The sequence below is a fragment of the Gracilinanus agilis genome, chromosome 2 (genome assembly GCF_016433145.1).
Source record: "Gracilinanus agilis isolate LMUSP501 chromosome 2, AgileGrace, whole genome shotgun sequence".
Classification (NCBI taxonomy): Eukaryota; Metazoa; Chordata; class Mammalia; order Didelphimorphia; family Didelphidae; genus Gracilinanus; species Gracilinanus agilis.
The window spans coordinates 452,860,026-452,880,712 of NC_058131.1; the positions used below are offsets into that span (position 1 = coordinate 452,860,026).

A 20,687-nucleotide genomic window follows, 5' to 3' on the forward strand; every position below is an offset into this window, starting at 1 on the left:
GATATTTTGGTGTTTTTAATGACATAATAGGCTTTTCCCTTGTCAACAGGTGCATTCCTTGTAAAGGATCTCGTTTTCCTCCTACTCTTCCACGCCCAGCTGTAGCTATATTATCCTTTCAGCTTCCTTATTGTCAGATTGCAACAGAGAAAGGACAAATGGAGGTATGTGAAAATAAAGCACTAAAACAGAATTTGAGAAATATTTGTTAAGTATTGATAGTGAAACAGGTATTGTTTTCAGAACAATATTAGCTTAATACAGTAGAAATCGCTGATGCCATTTAATATGGAGTTAAAATATAAGGTGTTTTGGTTTTGGATCCCTTCTAAGAAGTTTGACTTACTGGACCAAATAAAAATACCTTATTATATTGATGTCTCAAGGATTAAAGAGTTCTAGGGCATGCATCACAATATTTTCATAATGAAGTTTCAGTAAGGCTTTCTAAGCATTGATTTAGGGGAGTTGTATGGTTTTTTTTTTTTTTTTTAACCCTTAACTTCTGTGAATTGGCTCCTAGGTGGAAGTAGTAAGGGTGGGCAATGGGGGTCAAGTGACTTGTCCAGGGTCACACAGCTGGGAAGTGTCTGAGGCTGGATTTGAACCTAGGACCTCCCGTCTCTAGGCCTGACTATCAATCCACTGAGCTACCCAGCTGCCCCTGGGAGTTGTATGTTTTGTGTAGAGCATTATATAGTGGTAGACTATAAGGAAAAGATATAAACTTAAATTGGAGATATGATCCCAACTTTCAAGAAATAGAATCTAGTTGGAGAAATAAAATAAGTACACAATGAAGTAACTTGTACAAATGAAACACACTATTACTAAGGAGACAAAGAATAAACAGTTTATTTTTTTATGACATTCCTTGATTTCTCTGTCGTGTACTTTGTTTCTTCTTTATTTTGAAGAACAGTTGACTGGAAGGGAGGTGTCAAGGAAGTACATATTAGAGGTTGATATCTGAAGACAAATAATTGGCATAGCCTCATAAAGTAATGAGTTAAAGCACTAACTTGCAATAAAAATATTTCTTTTATTTTTCTCTTAAGGAACAGTTTTGGCGTTCCTTTATCTTTCATAATCACCTTGATTACTTATCTGAAAATGGCTATGAATATGAAGAAAGCATTAAAAATCAGGCAATAAAAGAACAACAGGAATTGTTAATGAAAATGTTCGCGGTGAGTAAAGCAAATAATTATGCAAAATTCTGGAAAAACTACAAAAATCATGGATCCATAAAGGTCAGTCCTTTTCCCATTAGTGCACATTGCAACCCATCTATGCCACCTTCTTGGTAGAACTCTTGTCCATGTCCTCCTATTGATAATCCACAGGATATCTGTCTAGTGTACTTGAGGCCATTCTCTAGAATGGGGTCTTTCCACTTTTTGTGAATTCAGATGAACATATATTCACTAAGCATCTTCTGGCTGCTAAGTGCTAGGCCTACTAAAACAAAAATGAAATAGTTTCTTTCTTTAGAGACATTACCTTTACTTTGCGAATAGAGAATGCACACTCTTTCTTGAGGAAAGAACAGTAGTAATTGGGATCAAGATAGGCACTAAGTTCCACAGGGAGGAAGAACCCAATTCAGTCTCAAGAAAGAGCAAGGGAGTCCTTGGAGTCTCTTCCATGTGTCTTATGTGATGTGTGAAGAGAGGTATTAATGAGTAAGCGAGAGACCTTGTGTTAGCTTTAGTCTTTACCATCTCAGGCTTATTTTTAGGGAATGTCTTAGGTGTTTTTGTGATTGCTTCAGAGTTACTGGACAGAATGGACTTTGCTTATTATACTGTTGATGACAAAATTTACCTATTTGTATGTCTTCATCATTCTTTAGGTTATTGATAATTTTTTGGTTTTATAATTTTATAACAATTGATAATTTTATGGTAAGATTATTATTAATTATTATGTCAGTAAGATTATATCAGTAAGAGTAAATTAGAAATAAGAAGCTAAAGTTTTTGAGCAGGCATTTTCTGTAATTCGTATTTAATTTAGAGATACAGATTAGTCCTGGCACATTTTAATCAGCAATTCATTAAGTCCCTGTTCTTGGGCCAGGCACTTTGCTAGCTGCTGGTAATATAGGACCAAAAATGAAATAATTTCTGCCTGCAAAATAGATATTTCTTCAAAGACAAAGTAAATAAGAAGTAATGAGGTAGTTGGTGAGCATCTTCAAGGCAAGAAGCCCTTGTAGAAGATGGCATTTGACCTGATCCTTCTTTGAGGCCAGGAATACCAAGAGACTGAAAGGAGGAAGAGTACATTCCAGACATGGCAAAGAGACAACGTGAAGCAGAGGAGGCAAGTTACAGAATGTCTTTTGTAAGTTAAAATAAGGTTAGTTTGGCTAGTTTGTGAGTATGGGAAGAGAAGTTATGTGTAAGAAGCCTATAGAAATAGATTGGAATCAAATTGTGAAAGATTTTAAATGCTAAACAAAGGAGTTTATGGTATTTGTTTCTAGAGATTATGGGCAGTCACTGGTGTTACTTGAACAGGGGTGTCACACGGTCAAAACTGTGCTTAGCAATATCACTTTTGCAGTTGTATGTAGTATGGCTTAGAGCAGTGATGGTGAACCCATGGCACCCATGCCAAAAAGGGCACTTCATCTGCCAGAGTTCGTTACTAGAAAGCCAGAGGGACTTGGGATGAAGCAGTTCCCCTCCCCCTCTCCATGCACCTGAGGACATTCCTCAGTTTCCCCTACGCTTCTGCCTAGCAGCCCAGTCAGTAGGAATGCTTCCTCCCTCCCCTGACTGGGGGTAGGAGGGGACAAAGTGGGGGAATGGGGTGTGACACTAGGACTCTTGGTGGGCGGGCATAGCACTAGTTTGGGGATAGGGTGGGGGTGCTGCCCAGCACTCCTCTAAAAGGTTTGCCATCACTGGCTTAGAAACTCCATGGCAGAGATTGTTATTGCAGTATTGCAGTCATTGCAACATTGCTTTTGCAATAGTCCAGGTGAGAAGTGATGAAAGAGTCAGTGTTGACTTTGTAATTCTAGAGTTGGGAACTTATGCTAGATAACTGTGGGAAGAATTGTCAAGACTAGAGAACATATGTAAGGGAGACTGAAGAGTTGAGGATGGCTGCATAGGAAATTCAGAAGAAGGATGGGTTTTTCAGGAAAGATAATGAGTTCTGTGTGCCTTAGATACTTCAAATGCATCATCCAGTTTGAAAAGTTCATTAGGCAATTGTTGATGTGGAACTGGAGCACAGTAGAGACAAGGGCTGGATTTATTGATCAGGATATTATATTCCTAAAGGTAATTAAACCTTCATTGATTCAATAGAAGAGACTGAGTATAGCAATCAAGAAAGAATAGTGTCATGAAAATCCAGAGAATATAGAAAGTGGTTGACCAAGTATGTCAAAGAGGGATAAAGCTAGTTGCTTCATTTCAATTGTTCATATTCAAATAAAAGCTCATTCCCACTGCACTGAAATTGTCTGGGCGGGGGGAGGTCCCATCCTAGTCCAGAAAATGGTCAACCCAATTCAAAGGACAATGAAAAAACAAGTAATTTTTGAAGCCATTCCTCTTAGGCTTTGAAGGCCCTGTACTAATCCAAATTCCCTGGTCTACTCCCAAATAGATTCTAGAACTGATCTGGACCTATCTCATTGCCAAACTCCATTTCTGGGAATTGGCCTGAACTGAACCTGACCTTTGTAACTGAAAGAGTCTTGCCAAAATTCACTAGGTTATTCACCCTGTAGAATTTGCATCACTGTAGGGCATAAAGTATTTTTGGTGTAAAGTATACTCATTCTCTCTTGCTTCTTTCTGCCTATCTTCTATCAACTATGTGCCTGATTAATTGAGGTAACATCTGTTTAATAGGATAGCAGAAAATGAGATTGGCAGGACAAAAACAATGATTTGTATAGCTATTAGAGCTCAAAAATTTTAAATATGCAACTGCTTATTTCCATGTAATTATTAGGGATAATGTGTATAGGTCAACTATACTTGATTTTTTTTCAAATCCTTTCTTAAATAAACTTGTAACTGTTCAGAGGCCGTGTATATTGGTAGATTTTGAGAAATAAAATGGAGAACATTTTCATTTATCTTAAAGAACTGCTGTATCCTTTTGCTTAGTGGAACCTAAAGAAATTATATGGAACTCACTGATCTGTTAAAATGCTTGGGTAGCTAAGTTGAGAGGAACTCATTACCAAAAACGTATGCATCAAGTAATGTATTTTTATCTTCATGAAAACCTTAGATGTAGAAGGGTTTTATTGGTGGGGAGCAACTATACCAGTTAAATCCACAGATGTTTTAGACATTTGAGGAAGGAATATTGGGAAGATCAAATGAGTTAACATATATACTACTTCATAAATCTGAAAACACTCATAAATGCTAGCTACTATTGTTAGTCATCTATAATTGAAGCAACCTGAATGGTTTATATTTTTATAAATTTGACTCACTTTTCTTATATTTGAGAAGTGTAACCTCTGTCAGAAACACTTCCTGTAAAAATTTTCCCTAGTGTTCTACTTTCCTTCTAATTGTTTTATTTGTGCAAAACTTTTTTAATTTAGTGTAATCACAATTATCCATTTTATACCCTTTAATGCTCTCTCTTTTTTCCTTTTTTTCTCCTCTTTTTAAAAAAAGTCTTATCTTCTTTCTTAGAATCAATACTACGTATTGGTTCCAAGGCAGCAGAGCAGTAAGGTCTAGGGAAATGGAGGTAAAGCGACTTGCCCAGAGTCATACAGCTAAGGAGTATCTGAGGCCAGATTTGAATCCAAAACTTCACATCTCTTGACTTAGCTCTCAACTCACGTAGCTGCCTGTGCTCTCTATCTTGTTTGGTCATAAATTCTTCCCTTATCCATAGATCTGACAGGTAAACTATTCCATGCTACCTTAATTTTCTCATATCACCTTTTATGTCTAAATCATGTACCCATGTTTATCTTATCTTGGGATACAGTATGAGAAGATGGTGTCTTTAAATTTTCCAAATATTTTTTTCAAATAGTGAATTCTTGTCCCAAAAACTTAGCTCTTTTGATTTATCAAACACTAAATTACTATGGTCATTTATTAGTAAGTATTGTATATCTAATCTATTCTGCTGATATACCATTATATTTCTTAGCCAATACCAAGTTGATTTGATAATTATAGCTTTATAATACAGTTTGAGGTCTGGTTCTGTAAGGCCACCTTTCTTAACATTTTTTTTTCATGGATTCCCTTGATATTCTTGACCTTTTGTTCCTTTTTTTTTTTTTTTAACATTTTTTAATATTCATTTTTTAGAAAAGTTAACATGGTTACATGATTCATGCTTCACCCCTTGCCCTCCCCCCACTCATGGCCGATGCGCATTTCCACTGGTTTTAACATGTGTCATTGATTAAGACCTATTTCCAAATTGTTGATAGTTGCATTGGTGTGGTAGTTTCGAGTCTACATCCCCAATCATGTCTGCCTCAACCCATTTGTTCCAGCAGCTGCTTTTCTTCTGTTTCCACTCTTGCTGTGTTTGTTTTGGTAGATAGATTCCTAAGTATTTTATATTGTCTAGGATGATTTTAAATGGTGTTTCTCTTTCTACCTCTGCTGCTGTGATGTGATATATAGAAATGCTGATGATTTATGTGCATTTATTTTGTATCCTGCAATTTTGCTAAAGTTGTTGATTATTTCTACAAACTTCTTAGTTGATTCTCTAGGATTTTTTAAGTAGACTATCATATCATCTGCAAAGAGTGATAGCTTAGTCTCCTCATTGCCTATTTTGATACCTTCAATTTCTTTTTCTTCTCTAATTGCTACTGCTAGTGTTTCTAGTACTATGTTGAATAATAGAGGTGATAATGGGCATCTTTGTTTCACTCCTGATCTTATTAGAAAGGCTTCTAATTTATCCCCATTGGGTATGATGCTTGTTGATGGTTTTATATATACTGTTTATCATTTTTAGGAAAGGTCCTTCTATTCCTATACTTTCCAGGGTTTTCAATAGGAATGGATGCTGTATTTTGTCAAAGGCTTTTTCAGCATCTATTGAGATAATCATGTGATTTTTGTTTGTTAGATTGTTGATATGGTCAGTTATATGGATGGTTTTCCTAATGTTGAACCATCCTTGCATTCCTGGTATAAATCCCACCTGATCATGGTGGATAATACTCTTGATTACTTGCTGGAGTCTCTTTGCTAGTATTCTATTTAAGATTTTTCCATCTATGTTCATTAGGGAGATTGGTCTGTAGTTTTCTTTCTCTGTTTTTGATCTCCTTGGCTTTGGAATCAGTACCATATTTGTATCATAGAAGGAATTTGGTAGGACTCCTTCTTTGCTTATTATATCAAATAATTTGTATAGTATTGGGATTAGTTGCTCTTTGAATGTCTGATAGAATTCACTTGTGAATCCATCAGGCCTGGCGATTTTTTTTTTAGGGAGTTCTTTGATGGCTTGTTCAATTCCTATTTCTGATATGGGATTATTTAGGTATTCTATTTCTTCTGCTGTTAGTCTAGGCAATTTGTATTTTTGTAAATATTCACCCATATATCCTAGATTGCTATATTTATTGCCATATAATTGGGCAAAATAGTTTTTAATGATTGCCTTAATTTCCCCTTCATTAGAGGCGAGGTCTCCCTTTTCATCTTTGATACTGTCAATTTGGTTTTCTTCTTTCCTATTTTTATTAGATTGACCAGTACTTTATCTATTTTATCTGTTTTTTCAAAATACCAGCTTCTAGTCTTATTTATTAATTCAATAGTTCTTTTACTTTTGATTTTATTAATTTCTCCCTTGATTTTTAGTATTTCTAATTTAGTTTTCATCTGGGGATTTTTAATTTGCTCACTTTCTAATTTTTTAAATTGCATGTCCAATTCATTAATCTCTGCCCTCCCTAATTTGTTATATATCCTAGATTGCTATATTTATTGGATATAAAGTTCCAAGGATATAAACTTCCCCCTGAGTACTGCCTTGGCTGCATCCCACAGAGTTTGGTAGGATGTCTCATCATTGTCATTCTCTTCAATGAAATTGTTGATTGTTTCTATGATTTCTTCTTTGACTAGCTGGTTTTGGAGAATCATATTATTTAATTTCCAATTAGTTTTTGATTTGCCTGTCCAGGTGCCCTTACTAATTATTATTTTTATTGGACCTTTTGTTCTTAAAGATAAATTTTATTATTATTTTTTCTGTCTATAAAATAATTTTTGGTGCAGCTTTGAATGGCATCGAACCAAGTAGATTATGTAGGAAACTTTTATGTTGGTTCAGCCTATCCATGAACAATTAATATTTTCCCAGTTGTTTATTAGACTGACTTTATTTGTGTGGAAAGTGTTCATACAGTTCCTGATTTTTGTCTTGGTTCATAGAGTCCCAAATATTTTATGTTATCTGCAGTTAATTTAAATGAAATTTCTTTTTCTATCTCTTGCTGTTGGACCTTGTTGGTAATATATGGAAATGCTGGTGGTATTTATGAGTTTATTTTATATTCTACAACATTGCTAGTTATTAATTATTTCAACTAAAATTTTAGTTGATTCTTTAAGTATACTGTGATATTATCTGCAAAGATTGATAGTTTTGTTTCTTCATTGCCCATTCTAATTCCTTCAACTAATTTTTCTTCTCTTATTGCTATAGTTAGCATTTCTAGTACAATATTGGATGATAATGGTGATAATGGGCATTCTTGTTTCAACCCTGATTTTACTGGGAAGTTTTTTTTGTTTGTTTGTTTGTTTTCCTTCACTTTATTTCAGTAATGGAAACCCCAGAGCCACTCCTGGAACAAGCAGATGTTTATTTGTGACTGCCAAGGATGAGAAATATCACTAGGAAGATTCAGAAAGCTTGTTCCCATTGTAGATAATGCTTACTGATTGTTTTAAATAGATAGTGCTTATCATTTTAAGGAAAGCGCCATTTATTTCCATGTTCTTTAGTCTTTTTAATAAAATGAGTGTTGTATTTTGTCAAAAGCTTTTTCTGAATCTATTGAGATAATCATGTTTTTTTCTTTTGGTTTTGTTATCAATGTGGTCAATTATGCTGATAATTTTCCTAATACTGACCTACTTCTGCATTCATGGTAGAAATCTCACTTGGTCATAGTGTATGATCTTTGTGAAATATTGCTGTAATCTTATTAGTATTTTCTTTAAATTTTTTTGTATGAATATTTATTAGGGAAATTAGTCTGTGATTTTCTTTTTCTGTTTTTGTTCTTCCTGGTTTGGGTATTAGCACTTATGTTTATAAAAGGAATTTGGTGTAGAATCCTTCTTTTACTGATTTTTCCAAATAGTTTACAGAGTATTGGGATCAATTATTATTTAAATGTTTGGTATCATTTGCTTGTGAATCAACCTTCTCCTGGGGATATTTTCTGGCTTGTTCAATTTCTTTTTCTAAGATATGCTTAAGTGTCTCATTCTCCTTCTGTTAATCTGGACAATTTGTCTTTTTATAAATATTCACACATTTCATTTAGGTTGTTAGATGTATGGGCATATTGGGCAAACAGCTCCTACTAGTTGTTTTAATTTCACTGTTGGTGGTGATGCATTCACTGTTTTAATTTTTGATACTGGTAATTTGATTTCCCTCATTCTTTTTCTTAAGTCAAATCAAAAAAATAGTTTATTTTGTTAGTTTTTTAAAATTTCATAAAACCAACTCCTAGTTTTATTAGTTCATGGTTTTCTTAATTTCAGTTTTATTAATCTTTCCTTGGATTTTCAGGATTTCCATTTAGGTGTTTAGTTGGAGATTTTAAAATTTATACTTTTTCTAGTTATTTTAGTTTCATGCCGAATTCATTGATCTGCTCTTTCTCTATTTTTTTGCTTTAAGTGTTTTAGAGATATACAATTTCCCCTGAGCGCTGCTTTGACTATATTCCATAAATTTCGATATTTGTCTCAATGTTGTCATTCTCTTGAATGAAATTATTATTTCTATGATTCCTTCTTTGATCCACTCCACTCTTTCTTTACAATTGGATTATCTAACTTCCAATTAAAAAATTTTAAAATCCTGAGCCATCCAGCTACTCCCCCCCCCTCCCCCCCACCTTCCATTAGTTTTTAATCTATGTTTCCATGGCTCTTTATTGAATGCAGTTTTTATTGCATTATGGCAATGGGGGTTAAGTGAGTTGCCCAGGGTCACACAGCTAGGAAGTGTCTGAGGCCAGATTTGAACTTAGGACCTCCCTTCTCTAGGCCTGGCTCTCAATCCATTGAGCCACCCAGCAGCTCCTAAGTTCTATTTTTGCTTTTACATTATCTGAAATCTTGATTGCTACCATTCCCTTTTTTTAACCTCAGATGAAGCATAATAGATTCTGTTCCAGCCTCTTATTTTTATTCTGTGTATATTTTTATGCTTTAAGTCTATTTCTTGTAAACAGCATATTATAGCATTCTAGTTTCTAAACCATTCTGCTCTCTGTACTCACATTCCTACTTCTGATTATCGACTATGTATTTCCTCCTATCCTATTTGTCTTCCTTCTCTTTCCTTTCACCATATCCCTTCTCAAATATCTGTTTTGCTTCTGACCAATCTCCATTCCATCACCCTCCGCCTTCTCTTGTCTCCTTCCCATCCTACTCTCCTGTTAACTAAGATTTTTATACCCAACTGCATGTGTATATTTTACCTCTTTGAGAAAATTCTGATGAGTGTATAGGGGTTAAAATTAGGAGCTTGACAAAGATAGGAAAACAGTTTAACAAATTTTTGTTTTAATTGAGAAAAAATAGTAAATATGGAAAGATAGGAAAGAGAGAGATATTTAACTATCTACCCTAGTACTACCTAAAAACTACCTAAATCTTATATCAACCTATAAACTACCTGAAAACTATCATTTTGTTATGGGGGTGTAAATGGTGAACCTACTCTATTTATATATATATAGACACACATACTTTTTTCCCCCCTAACTCACTAAACAATGGACCAACACACACACTGGCCTTTAATCAGATTTTACAGCATCCAACTGTCACCAGCAACTGCCAGCAGCACCCTGCCCTCAGGAAAACTTAGAGTGAAAGCCCTTTCTCACACTTCCCCTTGCCTTTACCTCTCACTGTCCAACTGTCGTTCTTACATCACATCTTCTCTGAGAGCAGTTTCTATTTCTTTTAACTGTGGGCTGGTCTCCATGGTAACAGAACCTCTTATCTTTGGGTCTCTGTCCACTGAGCCAGCCAGCTCTTTCCCCAGTTAAGTTAGAAGAAGGGATTAAGAATTCCCTTTTACAAGTGTGAGGTTCAAGGGTTGTTCCCTTCCATTGTCTCCTCCTCTGTAAAAACTCTTTCTTATATTCCTATTATAAGAATTAAAATTAGGACCCTGGTCCTTGGAATTTTAATATAGTTTATTAAATTTACAATATTTACAAAATTTACAATTTAAATTTAAAATAGGTAAAGATCAGAATTAGGTAAAAGGATAAAAGTAAAATGGCCTAACCTAAACTACCACATAGCCTGGCCCCTGAAGACCCTATTCCCCTCATACGCTCACCAGCTATCAAGAGACCCTACTTCTTTTTCTCGAAACTTTTTTTTTTTTAAATATAAACCTTACCTTCCATCTTGGAGTCAATACTGTGTATCGGCTCCAAGGCAGAAGAGTGGTAAGGGTAGGCAATGGAGGTCAAGTGACTTGCCCAGGGTCACACAGCTGGGAAGTGTCTGAGGTCAGATTTGAACCTAGGACCTCCCATCTCTAGGCCTGGCTCTCAATGCACTGAGCTACCCAGATGCCCCCTTGAACCTTTTTCTATCTCCCTCTCCCTTTTGGGCCAGCTTCAGTCACATCTGGTTCAAACTCAGTCACATAATTTGCACTATATGATGTAACTAGGAGCATAGGGACACAGGTAAGATCCTGAGAGAGTCTTCCCTTCACACACTTTTGATGTGAGATAATTTTACCCATTCTTTCTTTTTCTTTTTCCTTTTATCAGGACATAATTCTTTTAACCTCACTTATTTTTTTAAAGATAATCTCATCATAGTCAACTTGCACTCATGCCCTTCATCTATGTATATAGTCCTTCTATATCCCTATTAACAGTGATGAAGTTCTTAGGAGTTACTAGTGTCATATTCTCATACAGATGTAAATAGTTTAACCACATTAAGCCATGTATGATTTCTCTTTCATGTTTACCTTTTTATGCTTATCTTGAGTCTTGTGTTCATTAGATTTTCAATTTAACTTTAGTCTTTTCATTGGATGTGCTTGAAAGCCTTCTATTTTACCAAATATCCATTTTTTCCTCTGAAAGATTACACTCAATTTTGCTGAGTAGGTAATTCTTGGTTTCCTAGGAATCTATTGTGATCCTGACCATGGCTCCATGATATTTGAACTTCTCTTTCTGATAGCTTACACTATTTTTACCTCAACTTGGGAACTATAATATTTCTGAGAGTTTTCTTTTGGGGATCTCTTTCAGGAGGTGATTGTCAGATTCTTTCAATTTCTAGTTTATCTTCTGGTTCTAGGATATCAGGACAGTTTTCCTTGATAATTTCTTGACAGATGGTGGCTAGGCCTTTTTTTTTTTTTTTTTAAATCATGACTTTTAAGACAGTTGAATACTTCTTAAGTTATCTTTCCTCAATGTTTTCCAGATCCATTGCTTTTCCAGTGAGATATTTCACATTTTCTCTTATTTTTGCTTTCTTTTGACATTGTTTTATTTTTTTCTTGCTGTCTAATGGCATCATTAGTTTCTACTTGTCCAATTCTCATTTTTAAGGAATTATTTTTTCAGCCAGCTTTTTTACCTCCTTTTCCATTTGGTGAATTCTTCTCTTTAGTAGTTTTCTTCAATGAATTTTTGTATGGCTTGTTCCATATGACCAATTTAAACTTTTTAAGAAATTCTTTTCTTTAATAAATTTTTGTACCTCTTTTTATTTTTTTTTAATTTATTTTTCTCTTTTATGACTTTTAATTTTTATTTTTTAGAAAATTTTTTCATGGTTACCTAATTCATGTTCTTACCCCTCCCACCCCCTCAGACTCCCATAACCAATGCGCATTTCCACTGGTTTTAACATGTGCCATTGATCAAGACCTATTTCCATATTATTGATAGTTGCACTGGGGTGGTCGTTTATTGTATACATCCTAAATCATGTCCGCATCAACCCATGTGTTCAAGCAGTTGTTTTTCTTCTGTATTTCCACTCCTGTAGTTTTTCCTCTGAATGTGGATTGTATTCTTTCTCATAAGTCCCTCAGAATTGTTCTGGATCATTACATTGCTGCTAGTACAGAAGTCTATTACTTTTGATTTTACCACAGTGTATCAGTCTCTGTGTATAATGTTCTTCTGACTGTTCCTTTCACTCTGCATCAATTCCTGGAGGTCATTCCAGTTCACATGGAATTCCTCCAGTTTATTATTCCTTTGAGCACAGTAGTATTCCATCACCAGCAGATACCAAATTTTGTTCAACCATTCCCCAATTGAAAACCCTCATTTTCCAGTTTTTTGCCACCACAAAGAGTGTGGCTATAAATATTTTTGTACAAATCTTTTCCCCTATGATCTCTTTGGGGTACAAACCCAGCAATGGAATGGCTGGATTGTACCTCTTTTTAAAGATTTTTTTTCTTCAGTATTTTTTTGGTGCTTCTTGGACCAAATTGTTGATTCTCTTTTTATAATTCTTGCTACACTATCTCATTTCTTTTCTGTATTTTTCTTCTACCTATCATTTGATTTTAAAATCCTTTTAAAACTCTTTCAGGAGCTATTTTTAAAAATTAATTTATATATGTGTTTTATATATACACACACATATTTACCAATTGCATGTAATAACAATTTTCCACACAGATTTTCCTAAGTTGTATGATGGAAATTATCTCCCTACCTTCTCTTCTCCCTCCCAGTGATGGCAGGCAATTTGATTTGCATGATATATGTATTATCATGGAAATTATATTTACATATTGTTCATTTTTGTGAGTAATCTTACAAAACCAAAACCCCAAAATATAAACCCAAATAAACAATTGAAAAAATCATGTATTTTCATCTGTATTCTGACTTCAACAGTTCTTTCTCTGGAGGTGGATAGCATTCTTTGTCATAAGACCCTCAGAATTGTCCTCAATTACTGTATTACCAACAATAGCTAAGTCTGTCACAATTATTTATTCTATAACATTGCTGTTACCATGTGCAATGTTTTCCTGGTTTTGCTTACTTCACTTTGTATCAGTCCATGAAGGTCTTTGCAGGTTTTTTTAGAATCATCCTGTTCATCATTTCTTACAGCACAATAGTATTCCATTACTGTCATATACCACAATTTGTTCAGCCATTCCCCAATTGAGGGACATCCCTTTAATTTTCAATTCTTCGCCACCACAAAAAGAGCAGCTATCAATATTTTTGTACAAGTAGGTCTTTTCCTCTTTTTGAAAAATTTCTTTAGGATACAGACCTAGTAGTGGTATTACTGGATCAAAAAGTATGCATTATTTTATAGCCCTTTGGGCATAACTCTAAATTGACCTCCAGAATGGTTGGATCAGTTCACAACTTTCCAGGAATTCTTATTGGATTTGTGTCTAATTCTCATTTTTTTCCTTTAAGGCTTTGTGGCTATTTTGGCATTATTGTCTTCTTCTTAGTTTGTGTCATGATCTTTCCTGTGGCCAAGTTCTTTTTTTGTCATTTGCTTATTTTTCCTTACTATTTTTTGACTTTTAATTTTATATTAAAAATTGGGCTCTATTCCCAGAATGGGGAGGGCACTGTCAAATATCATCAGATACCTGAATTGAATGGGAATAGAAATGAGTGATATATGGTACCTTTAAAAAAACTGACCATCTATTAGAGCACAAAAACATAGTTAAATGTAGAAAAGCAGAAATATCAAATGTATCCTTTTCAGACCACAACGTAATAAAAATGGTAGGTATGTAGTAAGGGGCCTTGGAAACAAAAAGTAAAAATTAATTGTAGACATAGTAACTTAATTTTAAAGAAAGAGTGGATTAATGAACAGGTCATAAAGAGAATGTTAATAATGAGACAACATACTAAAACCTGTGAGATGAAACACATCACAATTAGAGGAAAATTTATATCTCTAAGTGCTTATATTAATAAAATAGAGAAAGAACAGATCAATGGATTAGGAATGCAATTTTAAAAAAATAGAAAAAGAACAAATTAAAAATCCCCAACTAAACACCAAATTAGAAATACTAAAAATTAAAGGCAAAATCAACAAAATTGAATGTAAGAAAACTATTGAATTAATAAATAAATCTAGGAGTTGGTTTTATAAAAAAAATCAACAAAATAAATAAACCATTGTTAATATTATGTTTTTAAAAAGAGAAAAAAGCCATATCACTAGCATTAAAGATGGAAAGGTTGAATATACCACCAATGAAGATGAAATTAAAGCAATTATTAGGAGTTATTTTGTGCAGTTATATGCCAACATATTTAACAATTTAAGTGAAAAAGAAAAATACTTACAAAAATAAGTTTATCAGAGGAGAAAATAGAATATCTAAATAAACCTATTTTAGAAAAAGGAATTGAATAGGCCGTAAAAGAACTTCCTAAAAAAGAAATCAAGAACTGATGGATTCACAAGTGAATTCTACTAAACATTTAAAGATAACTAATTTTCATATTAAATAAATTATTTGAAATAGATAAAGAAGGAGTTTTACCGAACTACTTTTACAAAACAAATATGGTACTAACACCTAAACCAGAAAGAGCAAAAACAGAGAAAGAAAATTACAGACCAATTTCATTAGTGAATAAGAATGCAAAAAGCCTAAATAAAATACTAGCTAGGAGACCACAGCAATACATCACAAAGATTATATACATTGTGATCAAACAACATTTATATCAGGAATGCAAGGGTGGTTAATATAAGGAAAACTATCAACATAATTGTACTAAAATAATAGCAAAGTTAATAAAAATCATATGATTATATCAGTAGAAAGGCAGAAAAAAGCCTTTGATAAAATACAACACTAAATCTTATTAAAAACACTGGAAGACTTAAATGGAATTTTTCTTAAGGTGATATGAAGCCTCTACTTCAAACCATCAGCAGGTATTATTTGTAATGGGGATAAGCTAAAAGCCTTCCTTCAGGAATGAAACAAGGATGTCTGTTACTAGTATATTATTTAACATAGTATTAGAAACACTAGCAAAGTATAAGAGAAGGAAAAAAATGAAGAAATCACAATGGGCAAAGAGGTAATAAGACTATCTTCTTGTAGATGATATGCTGGTATATGTGGAAAATCTTAGAGATTCAACTTAAAAGTTAGTTGAAACTATCAATAATTTTAGTAAAGCAGCAGGATTGAAAAAAAACCCTCATAAATCATCAGCATTTTTATATAAATTTTACTAATAAAGTCTGTAAGAAGAGATTACAAGATAATACATTTAAAATAACCACAGATGGAATAAAATACCTGGCAGTAAGACTGCCAAAATAAACCCAGGAACTATACAAACTAATTATGGAATACTTTTTACAAAAATAAAGTTAGGTCTAAATAACTGGAGAAATAGTAATTGTTCATGGACCATCCTACCTAAACAAATCTACTTATTCAATGCCATCCCAATCAGATTACTAAAAAAGTGTCTTACTGAGCTAGAAAAAAAATAATAAAATTCACTGGCAAAAGCAAAAGACCAAGACAATCAAATGAAATGATGGGGGGAAAAGTAAAAGAAGGAAGTTTAGCAGGACCACATTTTAAACTCTATTATAAAGTACTAATTGTCAAAACTATCAGATCTTGGCTAGGAAATAGGAAGTTAGATCAGTGGAACAGAACAGACATACAACCAATAGTAGTAAAAGATATAATAATTTTGTATTTGACAAAAGTATAGATCCAAGCTTAGGATAAGAACTATTTGATGAAAATTGCTGGGATATTTGGAAAGTTTGGCAGAAACTAGGTGTAGATCAATATCTTATACCATTCACTAAGATAAGATCAAAATGGATACAAGATTTAGACATAAGGAGATATAATCAAATTAGAAGAACAAACAACATATTACCTATCAGATTCATGGATAAGAGGAATTTATGTCAATAAGATGGAGAGCACTGTGAGATGTAAAATGGGTAATTTTGAGTGCATTAAATTAAAATGTTTTTGCACAAATAAAATAAATGTTGCCAAGATTAAAAGGAAAGCAGAAAATCAGGGGTAAATTTTTTGTAGACAGTCTTTCAGATAGAGGTCTCATATCAAATATATAGAGAATTTTGTCAAATTTATGGGAATAATTGCTATCCTCCAATTTTATGTTTCTGAAACATATGAACGGTCAGTTTTTGGATGAAGAAATCAAAGCCACATATAATATAAGAAAAAAATCCTCTAAATAACAACTGATTAGGGAAAGGCAAACCAAAACAATTCTGATGTATCATCTCACACCCATCAGATTGGTGAAAATGACAAAATTGCAAAATGACAAATGTTTGGAGGGAATTAGTGTGCACTATGAACTATGAACTGATTCAACCATTTTGAAGAGCAGTTTGAAATTATGCTCAGAGAACTCTAAATATCCTTAGACTCAGCAATATTATTTTTGAGCAATATTATTGCTGAGCCTATTTCCCCAGGAGATCAGGGAAAAAGGAAAAGAACCTCTCTGTTCCAAAATATTTATAGAAGCTCTCATTGCTTCTGGCAGAGAACCAGAAATCAGGGGGTGTGTGAAGGAAATTTACTCTCCCCTCCTTGGGGTTGCACAGGTGACATCATCTTCTGTCAACTACCTATTAATCTGGCGTGAACCCAAACTTGACCTGGAGGTTAGGACAGGAGAAAGGGAGCCAGGAGGTTATAAAAAGGGCTAACCAGGAAGTTCATGCTCTCTCTGTCTCTGGTGCTCTGCCTGAGTCTGCTGGGGGAGCCACGTGAAAAAGTTAGATTAGGGCCCCTTCTCTCTCTCTCTCTCTCTCTCTCTCTCTTATTCTACCTATCCAAATAACCCTAATAAATTTTATAAAAATCTAAGGACCAACTCCCATTTTAATCTAATGGGATATCCATCAATTTGGGCAATGGCTAAATAAATTTTGGTGTGTGATTATGATGGAATACTTTTGTGCTGTAAGAAACAATACATTTTTGGAAAGAACTACATGAAATAATAAAGAGTGGAACAGGAAGAACAACTGAACATTATATATAGCTACAGACTTAGTATTTGAATAACTTCTGAATGTTTACCTCCAATTGAAAAATGGAGACATGAAAGACATAATTTATATATACACATCTGCATGCTACCTTCTTTGATGAGGGAGGGGAGGGAGAGGCTAAGTACCTGGAAATTAATTTTAAAAAAATTTATACATCCTGGTTTTATGTCTCCTTCAATATTAGTAATCAGCATTAAATCAAGCAAAATTATATGTCATTTAAGGAATATTGTATACTTTTGACATGTCTATCAGAGATATCTTTTTCTTTTTTCTTTTTTAACTTTTTCTTTTGAATATTTTCCCATAGTTACATGTTTCATGTTCTTTCCCTCTCCCCCTAACCCCCCTTAACCGACGTACAATTCCACTGGGTTTTACATGTATCATTGATTAAGACCTAATTCCATATTATTGATAGTTGGACTAGAGTTATCATTTAGTGTCTACATCCCCAATAATATCCCCATCAGCCCATGTGTTCAAGCAGTTGTTTTTCTTCTGTGTTTCTCCTCTTACAGTTTTTCCTCTGAATGTGGCTAGTTTTCTTTCTCATAAGTCCCTCAGCCTTGCTTTGGATTCTTGCATTGCTGATAGTAGAGAAGTCCGTTATGTTTGATTGTACCACAGTGTATCAGTCTCTGTGTACAATGTTGTCCTGGATCTGCTCCTTTCACTCTGCATCAATTCCTGGAGGTCATTCCAGTTCACATGGAATTCCTCCATTTCATTATTCCTTTGAGCACAATAGTATTCCATCACCAGCAGATAACACAATTTGTTCAGCCATTCTCTAATCGAAGGGCATCCAGAGATATCTTTTTCAAGGGAAGTACTGCTTAATTTTTGCTTCAACAAATTAGATACTTTTTATAGTCAACAAATAGTAAACTACAGTGGTATAATAAAGATGGTTGCTTTAGAATATTGTTTTTGAAAGCCTGCTTCATTTCTACTCATATATTTTTCCAGAAGTACGTGTGTGTGTGTGTGTGTGTGTGTGTGTGTGTGTGTGTGTGTAGATTATTTTGGTAAGCATTTTTAGAAGTAGAAAAATAGGCAAATGACACAACAATTTTTTAAAATTCTAAGAGTCATTTTGAGGGTAATAATGAACTTAATTATTTTTTTCAGCACTTCAGTAATCTCCTTTCTTTGAGATACTTTGAGTAACTCAATTGTTATTTTTCAGCCTAGGACTACTCCATGTATATTTGGTCTAATTGCTCTTTCTATCTCTTTTTTCTTTTTTTAAAGGCCATGTCTTTTTTATCACCTTAGGGATTGGGATTTATAGTCCAAATGTGTCATTTTTGGAAAAAAAGTTTAATATAGAAAATTTTTCTACAGCTTTTCTATTTTTCATTTGTTTTTCTTTTTCCAGTTTGATCCTTAACTTCACATGATTTTATTTCTTGGTATTAACTAACGTACCTTATTTATAGAGGCATGGTAGGTAGAGAAATTATATTAAAATCAGGAAGATTTAGATTCAAATCCTGCCATGTACTAGCTATGTGATCATAGGCAAAGTCAGACCAAAAACTTTTAAAATGTCCTTAGAAATGGTAATACTTGGTGTTCTTTTACCCGCTTATCATTTTTCAATCTCAGTAGCTCATTTAATCATGCCAGGTTACTTTTACCTAAATTCTCCGTCATATCTTCTCAGTTTTGTTTTTTCTGGTTTGATAAAGGTTTTCATCTTTGCTATAAGAAGTCAGTAATTTTGTGCATTTAGTATGTACTAAAGCACTGAGAATGCAAATAGAAAGAATCCCTGTCCTCAAAGAGATTTCACTCTAATGGAGGAATATAACACTTAGAAACTGAAAAATGGAAGGAAAGAGAGAAGCCATCCATTTGAGGAGATGGTGGAGAAAGAGGGCAAGAGAGTCAGGAATGGAGATGGAGAAGAATGAAAGAATGATTATGGGTACTTTCTTTAAAATATTGATTCCTCCTGGGCATCCTTTGTTTATTTTTAAAAGCAGACTCGTCTCATTTTTTTATTTTTTAGAAAATTTTTCCATGGTTCCATGATTCATGTTCTTTCTCTCCCCCCCAAACCACCCTCCCCACCCATACCCAGTATGCATTTCCACTGGGTTTTACATGTGTCATTGATCAAGGCTTATATTATTGATAGTTGTACTGGAGTGGTCGTTTAGAGCTTACATCTCAAATCATATCCCCATCATCCCATGTGTTCAAGCAGTTGTTTTTCTTCTGTGTTTCTGTTCCCACAGTTCTTCCTTTGAATGTGGATAGCGTTTTTTCTCATAAGTCCCTCAGAATTGTTCTGGATCATTGTATTGCTGCTAGTCCATTACGTTCAATTTTACCACAGTGTATCAGTCTCTGTATATAATGTTCTCCTGGTTCTGCTTTTTTCACTCTGCATCAATTTCTGGAGGTTGTTCCAGTTCACATGGAATTCCTCCAGATCATTATTCCTTTGAGCACAATAGTATTCCATCACCAGCCTATATCACAGTTTGTTCAGCCATTCCCCAATTGAAGGGCATACCCTTGTTTTCCAGTTTTTTGCCACTACAAAGAGTATCAAGTCTCATTTTTAATAGAAATTTCTTTTCCTTTCCTGATCAGAGATTAAAATGTCTGTATTTTTTCCTCCTTGGTTTAGCTTTCTTGTAAACTGGATCGAGAGTTTCGTTGTGTAGAACTTGCTGAACTTATGACTCAAAATGCTGTAAATTTAGCTATTAAATATGCTTCTCGCTCAAGGAGATTGATATTAGCCCAACGGCTTAGTGAGTTGGCAGTAGAAAAGGCAGCAATATTAAAGGAGGAAGAGGAAGATTTCAGAAGTAAGCTGAATACTAGGTAAAACTAAATTTTTGGTAATAGTGTTCGTTTTTTTCTGAATGTTATGTTGAGGTTTATTATGAATTACCATCATTCCCTTTTAATTACAGTAGTACTACAGAATGGAGCCAACCTGTGGTCGTAAATCATAAAGCTGAAGAAAATAATACTGAGGACAGTGAAGAAGATGATGAAATAGAAGAAAAAACAGATCTACAAAAGAATAGTAAGATACATTTGAGAACAATGAGTTTTATTTTCTTATTTGACATATATATTGCAAGTTCATAGTATTTTTTATGAAGAAGTTTTTATGTTCTATACAACACAACAGGAAGTTTTTGGCAATAGAATAGCATGAAGACAAAAAGTGGGAATATATATTAAATAGGGTAGTGGCATAATAATAATTTTCTAAAATAGTTCTTGATTTCTTCTGGTAAGTTGTAGCTTATGAGTTTCAGGTTAAATAAATGTTGCATTTGAAAAAGATGCCCTCCCCCTCCATTTTAATTCATTCAATAA

General features: G+C 33.9%; 1 protein-coding gene across 1 annotated transcript in view; it reads left to right on the forward strand.

The window, feature by feature from the left end:
- WDHD1 (WD repeat and HMG-box DNA binding protein 1) overlaps positions 1-20,687 on the forward strand; it is a 77,464-nt gene that overhangs the window by 35,143 nt on the left and 21,634 nt on the right. The window contains exons 16-19 of the mRNA XM_044661978.1: positions 50-164; positions 1,059-1,190; positions 19,981-20,180; positions 20,273-20,388. Of these exons, the coding sequence (XP_044517913.1) occupies positions 50-164; positions 1,059-1,190; positions 19,981-20,180; positions 20,273-20,388 (563 nt within the window). The remainder of the gene's footprint in view (positions 1-49; positions 165-1,058; positions 1,191-19,980; positions 20,181-20,272; positions 20,389-20,687) is intronic.